Here is a 20,254-nt window from a genome sequence, read left to right as displayed (position 1 = left end):
TGGATCTAGACTGTTCTCAGTGGTAGCAGATGACAGAACAAGGAGTAATGGTCTCAAGTTGCAGTCGGGGAGGTTTCAGTTGGATATTAGGAAAAACTTTTTCACTAGGAGGGTGGTGAAGCACTGGAATGGGTTACCTAGAGAGGTGGTGAAATCTCCTTCCTTAGAGGTTTTTAAGATCAGGCTTGACAAAGCCCTGGCTGGGATGATTTAGTTGGGGATTGATCCTGCTTTGAGCAGGGGGTTGGACTAGATGACCTCCTAAGGTCCCTTCCAACCCTGATTTTCTATGATTCTATGAGTCTATGAAAACAGAAGCTGAAAACCTGGCCCAGAATATTCATGTTTGAATCAAGCAGTTAAAGTCTTGTAAAAATATTTAGAACATGAAAATGATATTCTCAGGTTTCAAATCTTGGATATGGTTTCACAGAGTAGTTTATAATGACTTGTCCTAAAAGGATTGCATGTTTATGGAACACTATTTAACATTTGTATTTCTATATATGTTATTAGCAGATCAGTCCTTTCTTCATCCCCAGAATTCTGAGGCAGTGTAGTCTGGCAGAATGAGCATAGGCTTGGGAGACAGGCTCTGTCACTGACTCACTTCATGGCTTTGTGCATGTCATTTAGCCTTTCTGTCTCAGCTTTGGTGAAATGGGGATAATAATACTTAGCTGCCTCATGGAGGTGTTGTGAGTATTAGCTAATGTCTGTACAGTGCTTTGAAAATACAAAGCACCATACACATTCTAAGTATTATTTAGTTTACAAATCATGACAATAAATCTTTAAGAATTAAAGGCCAAATTGCCCATCTTGCGGGAAAACACACCAGTGGTAGAGAGGAAGGAGGCCAGAATAGTATGTGAAGTTCATCTTGTGGAGTTTCCCTCACACTATTGCACTGGGGTAAAGAGGTTAACTCCCCCACCCCACATGCCCCAGAATATAGTATGTGCATTCCCCAAGATCCACTTGAGGTCAGGTCTGCCCTAGTGGCGGATTAGCCAATGTGGCTCATGCCCAGGAGCCCCGGCCAATTGGGGGCCCCTGTAAAAATGGGCACCCCATGTCCCAACCTACTCTGCAAGCCCACCTGGCGCTCCCATGGGGTCCCCGGCAGGAATTCTGGGTTGAGCGGGGCAAGCCCCTGTACTCCGACCCCATTTCCCTGGCAGGAGCACGGGGAGGGGGAATGCAGGTGAAAGGGGTGGGGAGGGGCCCCCACTTGCTCTTGCCCAGGGCCCCACAAAACCATAATCTGCCTCTGCTCTGCCTCTGCCCATATGGAGACCCTGTGAACACCCTGTAGCCCACTGTGTTTTTTTCCTTCCTTCTATCTGCCAGCTTTTGCCACTGGAACTCTCTTTAAAGGAAGCCTCCATAGTGCAGAAGGGTCTCCGTGGAAAGGCCTTCTAAATAGCCTTCTAAATTCTGTGCAGGTTGCATCCCTACAGCTCACCCATCTCTTCCTCTCTATAGACCACAGAGTCCAGTGAACGGGAATCTGCATGCATGGGCGCCGACTTCTATTCGCGCTGGTGGATGCTCTGCCCCCGGTCCTGCCCCGGTTCCACCCCTGCCCCACCCCCATTCCAACCCCTTCCCCAAAGTCCCCACTCCAACTCCATCCCCACCCCAACTCCGCCCCCTCCCTGCCCCTATACCCCTCCTTCCCCAAATTCACGCCCTGGCCCCGCCTCTTCCCCACCTCCTCCCCGGAGCGCGCCATGTTCCCACTCCTCCTCCCTCCCTCCCGGAGCTTGCTACGCCACCAAACAGCTGTTTGGCAGTGGTAAGCACTGGGAGGTAAGCGGAGGAGCGAGGACACAGTGCGCTCAGGGGAAGAGGAGGAGGTGTGGGGGGAGGGGAGCTTGGCTGCCGGTGGGTGTAGAGCACCCACTAATTTTTCCCTGTGGGTGCTTCAGCCCCGGAGCACCCATGGAGTCGGCGCCTATGTCTGCATGGGACAAATGAGTGGGGATGGTATCATGGAAACAGCATTCCTGCCCCATCAGCTAGGCAAGGAGAAGTCCTTGAAGGGAGGGTCTCCTGTGTGCAGAGCATCAAGGGATGCAATCTGGCTCTCTTTTTTTCCTTCTAAAGGCTTGTTTTTCTACATATTTTGATCCATTCATAAATGAGGAAATATGAATGCAGTCTAAAAAAATGCTCATATGCTGCAAACTGTTTTTCATGCTGCTGTCTGAGTGTCACCCAATTAATTTTTAGTATGTTAATTGCATCACCTTTTCTATGGTTCATTGCTAAACTGGAAGTTTAGAGAAAAAACACATACAAAAGCTGATCAGGACTTGAAACAGAGCTTTGAATTATGTGAAAACTATAAATCTGATCCTAATTATGGCTGGGGAATTCATATCCTATTTTATAAATTGGTCATGTGTATTCCTTGTGGAAAGTAAGAACTTGTACATCAAGACTTTTTATTTAAAATTTATTGGTGTGCTTTTATATATACCATGGAATATATATGTATTTAAATAATTTTCCTGACTTGGAAAGCAGTTAAATTTTCCCCCTGGGTTTGGGGAAGCAAGGTAGGACCCACGGATGGTTTAGAAAGCCTGATATAAACTGCAAGAACTATGGTGACCAAAATTAGGAGAAACTCATTTGGGGATTGTTGTTTTTATAAATAATGGCAAAAGTAATTATGTTTGAAATGCTGGCAAAAACCTTTTAAAAGGTTTAATAAAACTTGTATGGACTTTTATTCTTGCCCCAATAGTTATATAATTAAATTACTTTGTTAGGAAATATTCAGGAGATGTGTTCTTATATCAAATTATGGGGATTTGCAAATGCAACTTGTATTAACAGTAATGTGATTTACACATTTACCCTTTTCATCAAGTGAATTTTTTTCTAAAGTGCTGTATTCCACAGATGTGAACATTTTTTACTGGAGCTCAGTGTTTGAATAGGTTGTGTGTCTAGGGTCACAGGTATAATTAAGTGGTTATCCCATAGCTCACTTATTACTATGTTTAAATGCTCTCCTGAATTGGGGCCTTTATTAACATAGTTTCAGACAACTGAAAGATATTTTGAAAAAGCTGCCTTATGTTTAATTTGAACAGTCAAAGATAAGTTTTAGTGCTTAGTAGAACAGACAATGTATTTTAGTTACCTTTACAGTGTGAACTTTTTTAGAACACATTCTTGCTTGGAGTTGCTTTAGAAAGTTTGACAAAACTTATATTCCTTGCAAGCAAAACTCACTTGTGAAGGAATCAGACACGCTACCTGAGTAATTTAGGGGAAGTAAATTTTCCAACAGTTCAGATAGATATTGTATAACAACCCCCATTATTACCGTAACATTTAAACTTAAGTGAGAATCATACAGAGGAAACCTTGTGCAATGTTTTGAAAATGTATCCCTTTATTCTTGGTAGATGAATTTGCTTCTTCAAAAGCTTCTATCACAGAAAATCATATTAAATCAGTCAATTAGTTTCAGTATGATGGTTTAATCTGCACATTTTATTCTGCACATTGTTAAAATAAAATTGTAGGTCAGACATGGAACAGAGTAATGGTGACAATTTAGGCAATGTAGAATAACACAAACATCTCTAAATATATTTCCATCTAATTAAAATCTCCATACATTTCCAGGGTCGATGTCTGGTAGTGACACAACTGGATCAAGAGAGAATATATGCACACTCCAATGAAATGCAGAATTTTTCTTCTCTTTGTGATAATTTTATCACAATATCATCATTAAAAGAAAAGAAGGATTTGACTAGAAGACTTTGGGAAAGTAAGTGTCTTTGTCATAGTAGGTAGCAGTGTAAAATACTTTAACCCTCATTTGGAGGCTAGATAACCAGCAGTTCTGAATATTATAATCTCTTTCTATATGTAAATGCTCTGAATATGGGGTGGGATTATCAGATGAGCCTAAACTGTTTAGGACTACAAGTCTCACTGACTTGTGTTTCTAAGACATGTAAGTGCTTTTGAAAATTCCACACTTGGCAATTACAACAATGCACAATATAGTCTGGAAACATTATATTTTAGGTTATTTTAAAAAGTCTAAACATTCAGAATATATTGGTCTATTCCACAATGTCTATTGTGGTAACATTTGGGGGGCTCATGTTTAGTAGCACACTTACATCTTGGTTGCTGGGTTTGAAGCACCCGCAAGGAGTTGGAAGATGGGAGGGGGAAATACATGTGGTGTCACAGTATCAAGCATTTGTAGGCTATCCACTAAGGAACATCTTTTAAGTCTAGGAATAGAGTTGGTTGTTACCTTAGTGGTGCAACAGAACCGGGAGGGACTATAGAATTCTAAAGTGAAAACTGGTGGCCATACTTCAAATTTTAATTAAACCCCCAACTTCTTAATGAGCCAGCTAGATGGCCTAGGGCCATGTATCTGGAAGTGAGGGCATCCTTTGCATATGCTGTCTTAAATTAGCAGATCTGCTAATGGAAGGAAAGAAAGTGATGTCAAAGCTTACTGCTATAATGTGCATGCTAACACTAATGTAAGTGACTTGAGTTACTTTTATTTTCTTCTTGTTTTTATTTGTTAAATCTCCATTTTTTATTAAAACAAGATTATATTGAGGCCAGCAAACAACATCAAATTAAGTCCTACAAATTACAATGTGTGAGTTGTCAAATTCTCTCTCTAGACTGGGAATTAAATTAATAAAACAAAAGAAAATTAAGTCACCCTGACTTTTGTAATGATGTAGTTTCAAGGATTTATTATAATATCTGTTATGTTAATATCTCAAATTGCTGTTACAAAAGTCATATATTTGATTTCATTTTAGGATCTCTTTATTCAGCTGCTCAGAGAACTCCTCTTACCCAGATGCCCAGAAGACCAAGACCTCAAGTAGGACAACCATTTCTACCTCTTAGTTTAGAATTTTCCTTTTCTGGGTCATTTCTTATGAGGGTGGGAACATCCCCTTCCTATGGTGCAGATTTGCAGAAGCTTTTAAACTCTTCATGTACCAGTGAAGAGGATCTTCTGTTATAGTTTATTCCTTAAGTTCAAGATGCAACAGCCGGAAAAGAGGATCGTGAAAGCCCTTGAACATAGATACCTGTTGACAGAACTTTTCTACTTCCCCCACTTACATAGTCATTGAGAGAGAGAATAAGAATGATTCTATATCCTGGAGGTTAGGGCACTCACCTGAGAGGGAGAGACCCAGGGTTTAATCCCCCTGCTTCAATGACTATTTAAGTACTTATCCAAAGTGGAACAGGGACAACAGGAGAGATGGAGAGAGACCACATCAGAATATCCCATAGCCAACTGTTTGGGCACACTTCTCAGAGGTGGGAAACCTCTGTTCAAATCTTTTCTCTAGAGGATTAGGCGGAGGGGGGAATTGAACCCATATCCTGGATAAGTGCTCTAAGTAGTGGGCTAAAAATTATAAGGGCGGCATCTCTTCCTCCAGCTGGATTTTTGGGTGGTGCCTGATCCCATAGGCATGCTCTCAGCACACCCACTGGATTGGACCCCACAGGCGAGATAAGCATTGCCCGACCTATATTTACCTGGTCTGAAGATCAGGCTGGGGCTTAAGCATGAGATAGGCATTGTGCACATGCTGAGTGGCAGAAATTTTAACAGAGAGAATTTAGGTGCTGGGGAATTTTAGGTACCTACAGGCCTAGATAGCAGCCAAGAAGGGGTTTTGAGGGTCTGACTGGTGCCTACATCTTGGACGTAAGCACCTATAGTGGGGAGTTAGGCAACTAAGTACTTTTGTGAATCTGGGCCTTTGTGCCTAAGCTGGTAGAACTGAAGATAATGGGAGCAGGGCTGGGCTGGTCCTAGTATGCTTGGTTTTTGTTTGTTTATTTGGATAGCACCAACAGTGTGCACATAAATGAAAGGCAGGTTGTGAATAATTACTAACAAATAATCATAATCAAATAATATCTTTAAAATATTGTAAGGTGGTAAGCGTGCATTTTGATAACGTTGAGTGTGCAAAAATACTTTAACAGTAAGAAGTCTGCTGTTCAGAACCGAGCAAGTACAGAATTTGTGAAAAGAAAAATAAAATATTCTTCTTTTCCTATACCTTACTCACGTCATTATATAGCATAATTCACTCATTTCTGCTTTAATATACTGACTTTATCCTGGCATTCAGATTGTAATATTACATAGCATGAAATGACAGTGTGCTTTTAATTGGATTACTCATGCCACACTTGATTTTATTACAAGTATATTATAAAAAGGCAGAGAAAATGAATCATTTCCTAAGTTAATTAATTTATCACTTACCAACTGTCATTAAACCCTGGTTAATTAAATATAGTGGCAAAGTTAATTAAGAAGACGGATACTTTCCTAAAACAAATGAACCTGTATTTTAAGCAACTTGTTCCTTTAACGTCTTCCTTAATTGATTTAATAGACAGCTGCAGTATTATGTTATTCGCTCAGGGACAGAAAAGCCTTTGGTGACCTGGAACAGAAAGGTAATGAGGCACTACTTTCAAATCTAATAAAAGGTAAGCATGGTCTGAAGTGACAAGTGTGTCAGAAAGCAACATACAGTGTTGAAAAGCATATTGAGAAGTTCCAAGTTAGAAATGGTTTTCCTTATATCTACCACACAGTTGCAGACAAACTGATAAAAAATAAGTAGGATTTTATGAATTATATATAATAATTTAGCAAATCTAAGTCAAAAGTGTGGAACTGTGGAAATAGTGAAAGTAAAAATCCTCATTCTATCCCTGCATGTTATAATTTTCTTTTCTGCCACTGGAACTGTCATCTACCTTTTGTAGATGTACTTTTCTGTATTTTAAAATATTTCTTTGTACAAAAATAGTGATAGCTAGTTTTCTACTCTGTGCAGTTTAAAACAATTATTCTGAAAAATCCCTAATTCACAAATAATTCACCCACAGAATCTATGAAAATAAGGGAATTTAAAAGTCATGAGTTGTCTCTATTCTGTTATAATCTGGTTCTTACACTTGCTCCTCACTAGGGTATCTGATTGCCTCTTAAAATATTTCTTTTACCAGTCAAATTGTAGTCTTCTTTGGGATGATATGTTGGTAAAGTAGTTGAAGCCTTTGCTCTAACCATTTATATAGCAAGAATACTATATATAAACAAGTTTCAATATACTGTACTGTAGCAATGCAGCAAGAATGACACTATTAATACAAATGGAGCTTCTCGTTGTGTTTTTGTTGATGATCACTTCACAGCATTTTCTACAAAAATCCAAAACAAAACCAAAACAACAAACAAGCGAAAAACCACTTACAGCTCTGACTTGGTGCTTCTTAAATATATATATTTTTAACTATTAGTTATTATTTTGAGCCTCTGGCCAAACTGTATATGTTACTATGCTACACTTTAGATACCTAAAAAAGAACAGGAGTACTTGTGGCACCTTAGAGACTAACACATTTGTTAGTCTCTAAGGTGCCACAAGTACTCCTGTTCTTTTTGAGGATACAGACTAACACGGCTGCTACCCTGAAACCTTTAGATGCCTAGGAACTTTAGAGGTTATTTCTAAATTTCATATTCTTCATCTTTCTAATATCTTTAGGTTTCTTGTAATTTATGATTGTGAGTTTCTTTTTTTCAGGAGTAGGTGAAAAAGTTGCCGAGACGAAGAGAGATGGCAGGAAACAAAAGGCATGTAAAATATTGCATTTTTCTCTTGAATCTGTTTTTTTTTTAACATTAAATGAGAAAGTGAGAATAATAAGTTTTCAACATAGAATTAAAATAAATGAATATACCAAACTTATAAATTTACTTCGATTCTCTGTTGTGAAATGAATTTAAGACTTCTTCTAAATCTTTGTTTTATTTTGGTTAAGAAAACCTTTAAAAGAAATAAAAGAACTAAAAATGGCTATATGATAGTAAGAAAGATAAACATCTTTATTTAACTTGGCATGTGCAAATTTATCAAGAAATTATAATTAAATTTGATACAACAACTAAAGTTTTATCAAAAAGTAGGAATCCTATTGAAGACCTTGATCCTGCAAAGACCTATGCATGTACTTAATTTTACGCACTATCAATGGCTTCAGTGAGGCTACTCACAAAAGTATGTAAGGTTAAACATGTGCAAAAGTCTTTGTGGGATTGGGGTCTAATTCTGTTCTATACTGAGAAGATAATTTTGTTATCAATCTTGAAACTAGGAACCTATAATACAGGATCTTAGTAAGTGCCAGTCATGGGGCCCAATCCTGCAAAGATTTAAGACTATGCCTAACTTTATTCATGTGGATATTCTCACGTAAGTCAGACCTTGATCACTGGATTAATCACATATAAGCATAATATATTGATCCATTATGCACATTGCAAGTTACATTCAAATATTTACTTTATTACCATCATCCTGTAACCATCTGTATTTCAATTTATGACTTAATGTTTATCATACTTTGACCCATAATTCTTAACAGATCTTTTAACAACCTTTCATAGGCAATGGTGCACAAGCCAGTACAGAGAATCATTACAAGGCATCCTTTAAATCCCACCCTGTGAAATCTGTGCCTGCAATAAGCATAGTTTACTAGTCCGAGTAACCGAACCCTATTTGCAATGTATACATACATGAAAAAGATTTTGATTAATTTATGGCTAAGTAAATAAAAAATGTTTACATTTCTTACTTCTAACTTTGCACTTAATTTTTAACTGAACTGTCCCAGGCAGTTACATGGGCCCCAACCCTGCAAAGACTTAAGCACATGTCTAAGGCTATGTCTACACTAGCACTTTTGTCGGTAACACTTTTGTCAGTCAGGGGTGTGAAAAAACACCCCCCTGACTGCCATAAGTTTCACCAACAGAAGCACCGGGATGGACGGCGCTATGTTGACAGGAGACGCTCTCTTGCTGACATAGCTACTGCTGCTCGTTGGGGGTAAGGGGCATGCGCAGGGATTTAAATTTGACTACTTTTGGGGGGGGCACTTTAAACACTGGCCCTCTACCCAATGCCCCCGGGCCCTGCTGCCTCCCCCACCCCCTGGCTCCCACTGCCTCCTCGGGCTCCTCACCCATCCCCCCAGCACCCTGCTGCCTCCCTTCCCCATTGTCCCCGGCTCCAAACACTTACTAGAGGCTGCAGGCGAGGAAGAGATGGGGCTCAGCAAGCTTGCCGTGCCCCCTCTGGCAGAACTGTGCTGCCAGCCCAGCTTCCCTGCTCCAGGTGCCATCTAATGGGGCTCAGCCGGAGTGCTAGCTGCAGAGCCTTTCCCAGGCGCGTCTCCAGCCATGCTCGGCCCGACTTCCACTGTGGCAGAAAAGAGGAGGACGAGCTTGGGGAGGGAATCCTGGGGTGAGGGCCAGGGTAGAAGCTGCGGACAATGGCAGAGATGATTACTGGAGGGGCTGTGCCCCTGCTTGCCCCCACTGCGCACGTCCCTGGACGTGGTTTAATTCTGCCGACAGGAGACCTCTCTCCCATTGGCATAGAGCAGCTACGCAGGAGACATTACAGCAGCGCAGACCTGCTGCTGTAAGGTCTCTGCTCTAGACATGGCCTAACTTTACGTAGGGAAGAAGTCTGATGGGCTTCACAGAACATTAGTCACCCTGCCATAATGTGTACTTGATTTTTCTTTTTTACTAACCAAGTTTCACTGGAGATCCTACAAAGTGGTTTCCAGTCAAAAAGAGATTGTTAATACTTGGTGTCAAGTATCAGAGGGGTAGCCGTGTTAGTCTGGATCTGTAAAAAGCAATGTCTCATGAAGTGGGTATTCACCCACGAAAGCTTATGCTCCAATACATCTGTTAGTCTATAAGGTGCCACAGGACTCTTTGTTGCTTAATATTTGGTGAAATTCACCCCAAGCAGAGGGCCATGCTAGAGCCTGTGCCCTACTTCAGTGTCATGTAAGCCCTCAAATGAAACAACCCCACTTTTGAAAAATAATCAAAAGTCCCAGTAATTGAGGGCAACATAAGATTGAGTGACACTGACTCAAATCTTATGTCTGAGACCCACGAATCTTCTAAATGAGATTAAAGTAGGAATTCAAATATTTTGGTAGCCATCTGAATATTTTTAAAAATTTTAAGGATTTTAGTTAAACAGTTTCTGATTAATTTCAGTAGGCAGTGCCCAATTATATAATTTACTAAGTCATAAATAGCAGCACAGCATGGGGAGGAGGTGACCAGTCCTCTATGGAGAAAGAAGTGGTTCAGGACTAGTTAGAAAAGCTGGACGAGCACAAGTCCATGGGGCCGGATGCGCTGCATCCGAGGGTGCTAAAGGAGTTGGCAGATGTGATTGCGGAGCCATTGGCCATTATCTTTGAAAACTCATGGCGATCGGGGGAGGTCTCGGATGACTAGAAAAAGGCTAATGTAGTGCCCATCTTTAAAAAAGATCCAGGGAACTACAAGCCAGTCAGCCTCACCTCAGTCCCTGGAAAAATAATGGAGCAGGTCCTCAAGGAATCAATTCTGAAGCACTTAGAGGAGAGAAAAGTGATCAGGAACAGTCAGCATGGATTCACCAAGGGCATGTCATGCCTGACTAACCTAATTGCCTTCTATGATGAGATAACTGGCTCTGTGGATGAGGGGAAAGCAGTGGACGTGTTATTCCTTGACTTTAGCAAAGCTTTTGATATGGTCTCCTACAGTATTCTTGCCAGCAAGTTAAAGAAGTACGGGCTGGATGAATGGACTATAAGGTGGATAGAAAGCTGGCTAGATCGTCGGGCTCAACGGGTACTGATCAATGGCTCCATGTCTAGTTGGCAGCCGGTATCAAGCAGAGTGCCCCAAGGGTCGGTCCTGGGGCCAGTTTTGTTCAATATCTTCATTAATGATCTGGAGGATGGTGGGGACTGCACCCTCAGCAAGTTTGCAGATGAACTAAACTGGGAGGAGTGGTAGATACGCTGGAGGATAGGGATAGGATACAGAGGGACCTAGAAAAATCGGAGGATTGTGCCAAAAGAAATCTGATGAGGTTCAACAAGGACAAGTGCAGAGTCCTGCACTTAGGACAGAAGAATCCCATGCACTGCTACAGACTAGGGACCAAATGGCTAGGCAGCAGTTCTGCAAAGAAGGACCTAGGGGTTACAGTGGATGAGAAGCTGGATATGGGTCAACAGCGTGCCCTTGTTGCCAAGAAGACTAACAGCATTTTGGGCTGTATAAGTAGGGGCATTGCCAGCAGATCGAGGGACGTGATCATTCCCCTCTTTTCAACATTGGTGAGGCCTCATCTGGAGTACTGTATCCAGTTTTGGGCCCCACACTACAAGAAGGATGTGGAAAAATTGGAAAGAGTCCAGCGGAGGGCAACAAAAATGATTAGGGGGCTGGAGCACATGACTTATGAGGAGAGGCTGAGGGAACTGGGATTGTTTAGTCTGCAGAAGAGAAGAATGAGGGGGGATTTGATAGCTGCTTTCAACTACCTGAAAGGGGGTTCCAAAGAGGATGGATCTAGACTGTTCTCAGTGGTAGCAGATGACAGAACAAGGAGCAATGGTCTCAAGTTGCAGTGGGGAAGGTTTAGGTTGGATATTAGGAAAAACTTTTTCATTAGGAGGGTGGTGAAGCACTGGAATGGGTTACCTGGGGAGGTGGTGGAATCTCCTTCCTTAGAGGTTTTTAAGGTCAGGCTTGACAAAGCCATGGCTGGGATGATTTAGGGATTGATCCTGCTTTGAGCAGGGGGTTGGAGTAGATGACCTCCTGAGGTCCCTTCAAACCTCATATTCTATGATTCTATGAAAGCTGTTTTGTGGTCCTCAAATTCAAATTAGTGTTATGATTATGACTGAAAATTCCCAACCTAGTCTACAGCCAGTTTTTCTAAGTCATTCCTGAAAATAAATTCCTGAATTTCTGAAGTAAAATCTCTATTTTACCACATTACCTAGTTTGTTATGTTAAAAAATAGGGTTTTTTCTTATTTGGAAAAAAATGTTTACTTATAAAAGTTGTGCAATTTTTAAGGCAGTTAAAAAAAAATCTCAGAAGCATTGTTATGGTACTTCTAACTTCAATCATCAGTGCAAAGGGTGTGGGGAGGAAGTGGAGTCATGTGGCATGCACGCAGCTGGCCAGGCATGGAGGTAAGTACATTTCACAGAGGCTGCACTTTTTGGGAACTCCTGAAGGCCTTGTGCCCCTCAGAGTACTACCCCAATTTGAGGCTGTGGGTTAATCCCACAATTTAACTATCTTCTTTCTGTAGCGTAGGTAAGATACTAATCATTCTGTGTTGTCAAATTATTAGTCTTTATCAGTATGAATACAGGAATAATTTGACCAGATTGGTTTCTATTTTATTTATTACATCACTTTGCCATGTCCAGTAATATAAGAAAATACTGTGGCATTTAGTGGGGAAAAATAGTTTTAAATGTTACGATAATTTATTTTTGAAGGTGCTGTTTTCAGGTCAAACCGTTCCCAAGAACTGTGATAATATTACTCTTTTGATGTATCTTATTGATCTTACTAGTAATACTTCTGAAAATTAAGTAGACATATGTTGTTATAGTCTAGGCTGGTGAATTGTGCTGTCTGTCAGTGTATTGTTCTGTGTAACTGCATAAAGGAAACATAATAATTAAAATAGTATAGTTATTTTATTTGACAATGGTTGTTATATCTAAAAGGCTTTCTGTTTTCCTGTCTGATAAGAAATAAGTCATAATGAATAAGGCAGAAGTAGAAAAACCTCTGGCTTATGGCTATATATTAAGGTACATCTAAAAACCTACCTATGAGAGAGTTCAAACTGAAAAAATATAAACTATACTAAATGTGTTCTGACTATCAAGTATTAAGAAGATGTTCTTTTTCCTCTAGCTTTCTCTCTTTCATTGCAGCATGGTTTGTTGTTACACTAGGTCACATTTTGTTATTTTATCTCACAAGGTCTAAACAGAAATGATGGTTTGTGATTGGATGACAAAATATACAGTGAAACTAAAAATATTCATTTGGAATAGGCACATACTAATAGTTAAAAGATCAATTATCTAATTTAGAGTCTAGTGCTCTTTAGTTTAGCAGAATAATGTTTGACTCTGTTTTAATAAAGAATTTGAATTATTTTCATGTAAGGCTCAGTTCTTCAGGTGCTGAGCACTCTGGTCCAATTCAGCAAAGCACTTAAGCGTATGCTTAACCTTAAGCATGTATTGGTCCCCTTGATGCTTAAATTCTTTCTGGATTGGGGCTCAGTACCTCACAGGATTGAGCCCACAGAGTCAGTTCCAAAGCCCACTGAAGTCAATGGAAGTCATTCCATTGATTTCAAATCAGTGGGCTTTGGATATAGCTAGGTTTGGACTGGAGCAACCAGGGATTTTACCATGCTCACCTCCAAACTGGTATTACAACTAATCACTACTTTGAACCTTCTCATTCCCAGACGTAGCATTCTTGGAGAGAGGAGAAAGGTCTGTTTCTAACGATGACATAATTGTGCAAGCCTACAATTGGCTGTTGCTGTGGCATTTTTCTGAATTATCTCCTGTGTGGGACAAACTTTTGGGAATGATAGAAAGAACATAGTATATTTCATATCGCTTTTCCTGTGATCTTAACTGATAGGGTATCACCAACAGAATAAGGGTGGGCAAAAATTAACACACATCACAATGTCAAAATAATTTTATTTACAAAACAAATGATTTGTTAATCCCAGGAGCCCTGATTCAGCAATTCCCATAAGCGCCTGCTTAATTTTAGCCACATACTTAAGTGCATTGTTTAATAATGATAGGCTTAATGTTAATTTCAAGGACTTAATTTCAAGCAAATGCTTAAAGGGTATGTCTACACTACGAGAGTACTTCGATGTCACTTAAATTGAATATGTGGAATCGATATTACAAAGTCGAACGTGTGTTTCCACACTAAGGACAGTAATTCGACTGTGTGAGTCCACACTAACGGGGCAAGCATCGACATTGGAAGCGGTGCACTGTGGGCAGCTATACCACAGTTCCCGCAGTCCCCGCTGCCCATTGGAATTCTGGGTCGAGCCCCTAATGCCTGCTGGGGGAAAAAATGTTTCGAGGGTGGTTTTGGGTAACTGTCGTCATCCAACCGTCACTCCCGCCCTCCCTCCCTGAAAGCGCCGGCGGGCAATCAGTTCGCGCACTTTTCTGCTGAGTGACATCGCAGACACCACAGCACTGCGAGCATGGAGCCCGCTGCGATCATCGCTGCAGTTATGGCCGTTGTCAACACCTCGCACCTTATCTGCCACCTTTTCCAGAGGCAGATGTTGAGAAATCGGGCGAGGAGGCTACGGCAGCGCGATGAGGACATGAAGTCTGAGAGTGGCACAGACCTGTCACAAAGCACGGGACCCCGCGCCGTGGACATCATGGTGGCAATGGGTCATGTTGATGCCGTGGAATGGCGATTCTGGGCACGTGAAACAAGCACTGACTGGTGGGACCGCATAGTGCTGCAGGTCTGGGATGAATCCCAGTGGCTGAGAAACTTTCGCATGCGGAAGGGAACTTTCCTTGAACTTTGTGAGTTGCTGTCCCCTGCCCTGAAGCGCAAGGACACCCGGATGCGAGCAGCCCTGACTGTCCAGAAGCGAGTGGCCATAGCCCTCTGGAAACTTGCCACGCCAGACAGCTACCGGTCAGTCGCGAACCACTTTGGCATGGGCAAATCTACCGTGGGGGTTGTTGTGATGCAAGTAGCCAAGGCAATCGTTGATGTACTGCTGTCAAAGGTAGTGACCCTGGGAAACGTGCAGGTGATCATAGATGGCTTCGCTGCGATGGGATTCCCAAACTGCGGTGGGGCCATAGATGAAACTCACATCCCTATCCTGGGACCGGACCACCAGGCCAGCCAGTACATTAATCGAAAGGGCTACTTTTCCATGGTGCTGCAAGCACTGGTGGACCACAGGGGACGTTTTACCAACATCTACGTCGGATGGCCGGGCAAGGTTCATGATGCTCGTGTTTTCAGGAACTCTGGTCTGTTTAGACGGCTGCAGGAAGGTACTTACTTCCCGGACCACAAAATAACTGTTGGGGATGTCGAGATGCCTATAGTGATCCTCGGGGACCCAGCCTACCCGCTAATGCCATGGCTCATGAAGCCCTATACAGGCACCCTGGACAGTGAAAAGGAACTCTTCAACTACCGTCTGAGCAAGTGCAGAATGGTGGTGGAGTGTGCTTTTGGACGTCTCAAGGGGAGATGGAGAAGCTTATTGACTCGCTCCGATCTCAGCGAAACCAATATCCCCATTGTTATTGCAGCTTGCTGTGTGCTCCACAATCTCTGTGAGAGCAAGGGGGAGACCTTTATGGCGGGGTGGGAGGTTGAGGCAAATTTCCTGGCTGATGATTACGCCCAGCCAGACAGCCGTGCAATTAGAAGAGCCCAGCGGGACGCGCTGTGCATCCGGGAGGCTTTGAAAGCTAGGTTCCTGAGTGAGCAGGGTAACCTGTGACAATTTTGTTGATTTACAGAGAAGCTGAACCTGCCCCTATTTCTTTACCCAGTGACTGTTCACAATCCTCTCCAGTTTCATACCCCGTTCACCCCCTTCCAACCCACGTTTAAAAATAAAATCACTGAAAATTTGTTAATGAACAACGTTTTATTTATTACTGTTTTCGCGGAAAAGTGTTGAAACTGGGACGCAGACTGTGGTGGGGAGCGGGTGTAGTGTACTCATGCAAAGGACGCTTCTAAACTCGAGGAATGCCAGGCTCCTGCTTCTACAGTGGTCCGCACTGGCGGACTGATTGTTTGAACGGAGCCTGCCACCCCTCCTGTTTGGGACTCTGTGTGTAGGGGCTATGTGACTTTGTGGCAGAGGGAGGACGTTATAGATTCCCTGCTGCGTGGCTCTGTGATCCAGGATAAGGACCGCTGCATAAGATCTGTAACCGCCCTCCCACCGCCAAAAAATCTTAACCCTCCCCCCCCCCCCAACAGACAATGAAAACCACCTCCCAGACTGACCAGGGTGCCTAGTGACTGCACTGTGTGTGTGACCTGCTGCTGAACCTGCCCCCGTGTCTGTACCAACCACCTTTCCCCCCCTTAAAACAGACTGTCCTCTAAAAAAACATGATGGAAACAACAATTAACAGAAACATATTTTTTATTAGCAAATGGACAGTTAGGGGATGAAACTGGGATGGGGGATTGGGTGATGCAGGAAGGAAAGGACTTATCAAATTTTGGGGAATGACAGCCTTCTGCCACTTGAGCAGTCTGCAGGGGTAGAGTGACAGTTTTCACGGGCTCTGCAGCCCCTCCTTCTTGGTACTTTCGGTGAGGGGGGTATGGGACTTTGTGGCGGGGGACGGTGGTTACACATAGACTGTAGCGGGGCTCTGTCCTCCGGCCTCCGGTCCTGCAGAACATCCACAAGGCGCCAGAGCGTGTCCGTTTGCTCCCTCATTAGTCCAAGCAGTGTTCGAGTCGCCTGCTGGTCTTCCTGCCGCCACCTCTCCTCCCGTTCGCTGTGTGCTCGCTGGTATTGGGACATGTTCTCCCTCCACTGACTCTGCAGGGTTGCCTCGACTCGGGAGCAGCCCATAAGTTCTGAGAACATGTCGTCCCGTGTCCTTTTACGTCTACGCCTAATCTGCGACAGCCTCTGGGAGTCTGATGACAGGGTAGGTCGGGAGACAGCCACAGCTGTGGGATGGGAAAAAGGGAGTGAATTCCTCAGAAAGATAAATTTTTGGGTGAACAAAGAAAATAGTCTTTCTCTGTGAAAAAGACCATTCACAGCACCTATCACATGCGCACTCAGGACAAGGTCGAATTTTCGGCCTTCGCATTCAGTCCCTGGGGTCTTGCAGTGCAGATCACAGAATCGGAACAGCACAGCGGAATTTGGGTAGCGGGCTGACATGGTAAGCCGTAGACTTGTGGCAGCTTAAAACTTTAATAATAGCACTGCCCTACCTTCACGTTCAAAGCAATGCTCCTAGCGTTGGCCAGTTCCTGCTGCCAGCAATCCGGCAAGCATGAACTCTGCCCCTGTCCCACCCCCTCGCGGCTGTCCCCGGGAAAGATCCCTCTATGCTGCCCCTCTCCCGCCTCCACCGCATGGCTGTAAACCGGCGGTTACAGTTCTGTAAAGGAACAGGGAAGCAGTCCCAATACTAACATTGCCCTAATTCAAAGCAGGTGACCATGAGCGACATCACTCTGATGCGTATTTCAGACAGCGACAAAGAACGCATGTTTCGGGAAAGCCTCCAAAGACCGGGGCCGTATGCCGCCATGCTGTGCAAGGCAATGATACCGGAGTACTTGATGGTAGCCTGGCGCGGAAACGTTTCATACTACAGAGGACACAACAAGGCCGCTCTCCCAAGGAACCTCATGCAAAGGCTTTCCAATTACCTCCAGGAGAGCTTCATGGAGATGTCCCATGAGGATTTCTGCTCTATCCCCGGACATATTGACCGAATTTTACTGTAGCTGCACTGGCAAGGGCTAAACAGTGCAGCGCCTAGGGCAAACCAATCAAGATATACCGGACATTGTTAGATTTTTTTGCAGCAGTTGCACTGCCAAAGACTAGAACTTTAAGTGCCTAGGACAATCTAATCATGAAAAAGCCACAGTTAATATTAATATTCTTTTCTAAATAAATGTTTACATGTTTAAACCACTTACCGGCTGATCCTTCCCCTGATTCTGGGTCCGGGTTAACGCCTGGGGACGGTTGGTACGGGATCTCTGTGAGGGTGATGAAGAGATCCTGGCTGTCTGGGAAATCAGCGTTGTAAGCGCTGTCGACTGCCTCGTCCTCCTCATCTCCTTCCTCTTCTTCCCCGTCCACTACCATCTCAGAGGAAGCGGGCACGGGCGTGGACAATATCCCATCCTCAGAGTCCACGGTCATTGGTGGGGTAGTGGTGGCGGCCGCACCTAGGATGGAATGCAGTGCCTCGTAGAAACGGCATGTCTGTGGCTGGGATCCGGAGCGTCCGTTTGCCTCTTTGGTCTTCTGGTAGCCTTGTCTCAGCTCCTTGATTTTCACGCGGCACTGCGTTGCATCCCGGCTGTATCCTCTCTCTGTCATGGCTTTGGAGATCTTCTCATAGATCTTTGCATTCCGTCTTTTCGATCGCAGCTCTGAAAGCACGGACTCATCGCCCCACACAGCGATCAGATCCAAGACTTCCCGATCAGTCCATGTCGGGGCCCTCTTTCTATTCTGAGATTGCATGGCCATCTCTGCTGGAGAGCTCTGCATCGTTGCCAGTGCTGTTGAGCTCGCCACGATGTCCAAACAGGAAATGAGATTCAAACTGCCCAGACAGGAAAAGGAATTCAAATTTTCCCAGGGCTTTTCCTGTGTGTCTGGTCAGAGCATCCGAGCTCGGACTGCTGTCCAGAGCGTCAACAGAGTGGTGCACTGTGGGATAGCTCCAGGAGCTATTAACGTCGATTTCCATCCACACCTACCCTAATTCGACATGGCCATGTCGAATTTAGCGCTACTCCCCTCGTTGGGGAGGAGTACAGAAGTCGAATTTAGGAGACCTCTATGTCGAACTAAATAGCTTTGTTGTGTGGACGGGTGCAGAGTTAATTCGATTTAGCGCTGCTAAATTCGACATAACCTGCTAGTGTAGACCAGGCCTAAGAGTTGTATAGAATTGGACCTAAATTCTTAATATCCTACAGGATATATTCTATAACTCTCCCTATTCCTTAATATCTGTCTCTAATACCAGTCTCTACATTCATAAAGTATTTTAACGGTTTCATATTTTCTTCTTTTAATACTTCACCCCTGCAAACATTAATACTGATCATTCAGTTAGTCCAGTTTATTATCTTTTTCCCAGACCAGGTTTAAAAAGTGATGCCAATGTTTATCATGGAGCTGTAGGTCTGGTCAGTTACTGCACTGTAATCTTCTCCCACAAGAACAACCAATATGTTTTTCAGTAATCTTTCATTCCCAAGACATTTCCTTTCTATTACTTATGATGATTAAAAAAAATGCACGTAATTTTCCTCCTCAATCTCTAATTATATTGTAATGATATTTTCTCCTTAGGATTTGTTGCACCAATTTAGTCAAATCTAAATCTTTGCTTGTTCCCAGACCAGGGATGCGGGGGTGGGATAGCTCAGTGGTTTGAGCATTGGCCTGCTAAACCCAGGGTTGTGAGTTCAATCCTTGAGGGGGGCCCCTTAGGGATCTGGGGCAAAATCAGTACTTGGTCCTGCTAGTGAAGGCAGGGGGCTGGACTTGATGACCTTTCAAGGTCCCTTCCAGTTCTAGGAGATAGGATATCTCTATTTATTTATTTTATTTGCTTACTAACTTTCCTTCACCTGATATTTAAATAACTACTATTGGCAAATTGCTATCCCATTTTTGCATTTAGAATTTCTCCCTTTTTTTTATTACCTGATACTAAACTTCTAACACGATTTCTAGTGTAAGCCCCATCTGCATTACAAGCTCAGCCTTCCTGAGTGACCTGATCACAGTACAGTTGTTTCTTGACACTGTTAGAGCACAGTTCCAAATATTTAGGCGTGTGCTTAATTTTGTATATGCGAGCAGCCTCATTGACTTCAATGGGGTTACATGTGTGCTTACAGTCTTTGCAAAAATAGGGCCCAAGACTTCCACAGGGTTTAGAGGCATGGTTATGGTCATGTCTAGACTATAAAACAATGTTTCCTCTCTCTAGGTTCCTTTCCTTACCCTACTTACTAGAATATCCTATAATTAAATTTTGGAAATTTTGCTAGTTTTGTAATTGATATTTTTTTAAAAAACATTGTATAAATCTGTGCCAGAAGAATAGTTTGCTGTAACTTGATAGAATACTTCAGAACTTGACATTGCTACTCCTACTGCTTTGAAAGTCACATGCCCAATGGTTTAGTTTTAAGAATATGTCTTTTGAGCTGAAAGCAGTCGTAATACTAGCTGTCATTTTCCAAATGATTTAAAACATACTATTGATGGTTTCTGCTTGTAAAAGTAACACTGATGTGTGGATTTATAAAGATTGGGTTTAAATACTGGTGTGATTGTGAAATTGTCTGTAGTGGTTCTTAGATTCTCGGACAGAAATCAATTTCTCTGGTGTTTACCTAGTACTATAAAGGAAATAGTTTGTACCATATACACTCTACAGACAGGACCCTGCTCAACTGGTGTAAATCAGCGTGGCTCCAATGCAG

At 42.9% G+C, this 20,254-nt stretch overlaps 1 protein-coding gene across 1 annotated transcript in view; it reads left to right on the top strand.

Moving 5' to 3' along the window:
* Nucleotides 1-20,254, top strand: part of LOC128837692 (uncharacterized) — a 73,301-nt gene that overhangs the window by 45,490 nt on the left and 7,557 nt on the right. The window contains exons 7-10 of the mRNA XM_054029023.1: nucleotides 3,652-3,799; nucleotides 4,833-4,897; nucleotides 6,450-6,546; nucleotides 7,653-7,702. Coding sequence (XP_053884998.1) covers nucleotides 3,712-3,799; nucleotides 4,833-4,897; nucleotides 6,450-6,546; nucleotides 7,653-7,702 — 300 coding nt within the window. The 5' untranslated portion in view covers nucleotides 3,652-3,711. The remainder of the gene's footprint in view (nucleotides 1-3,651; nucleotides 3,800-4,832; nucleotides 4,898-6,449; nucleotides 6,547-7,652; nucleotides 7,703-20,254) is intronic.

This window comes from Malaclemys terrapin, chromosome 5 (genome assembly GCF_027887155.1).
Source record: "Malaclemys terrapin pileata isolate rMalTer1 chromosome 5, rMalTer1.hap1, whole genome shotgun sequence".
In the NCBI taxonomy this organism is placed as follows: domain Eukaryota; kingdom Metazoa; phylum Chordata; order Testudines; family Emydidae; genus Malaclemys; species Malaclemys terrapin.
The sequence above is the reverse complement of the archived record's forward strand: the minus strand, read 5'-3'. Positions and strand labels throughout refer to the sequence as shown.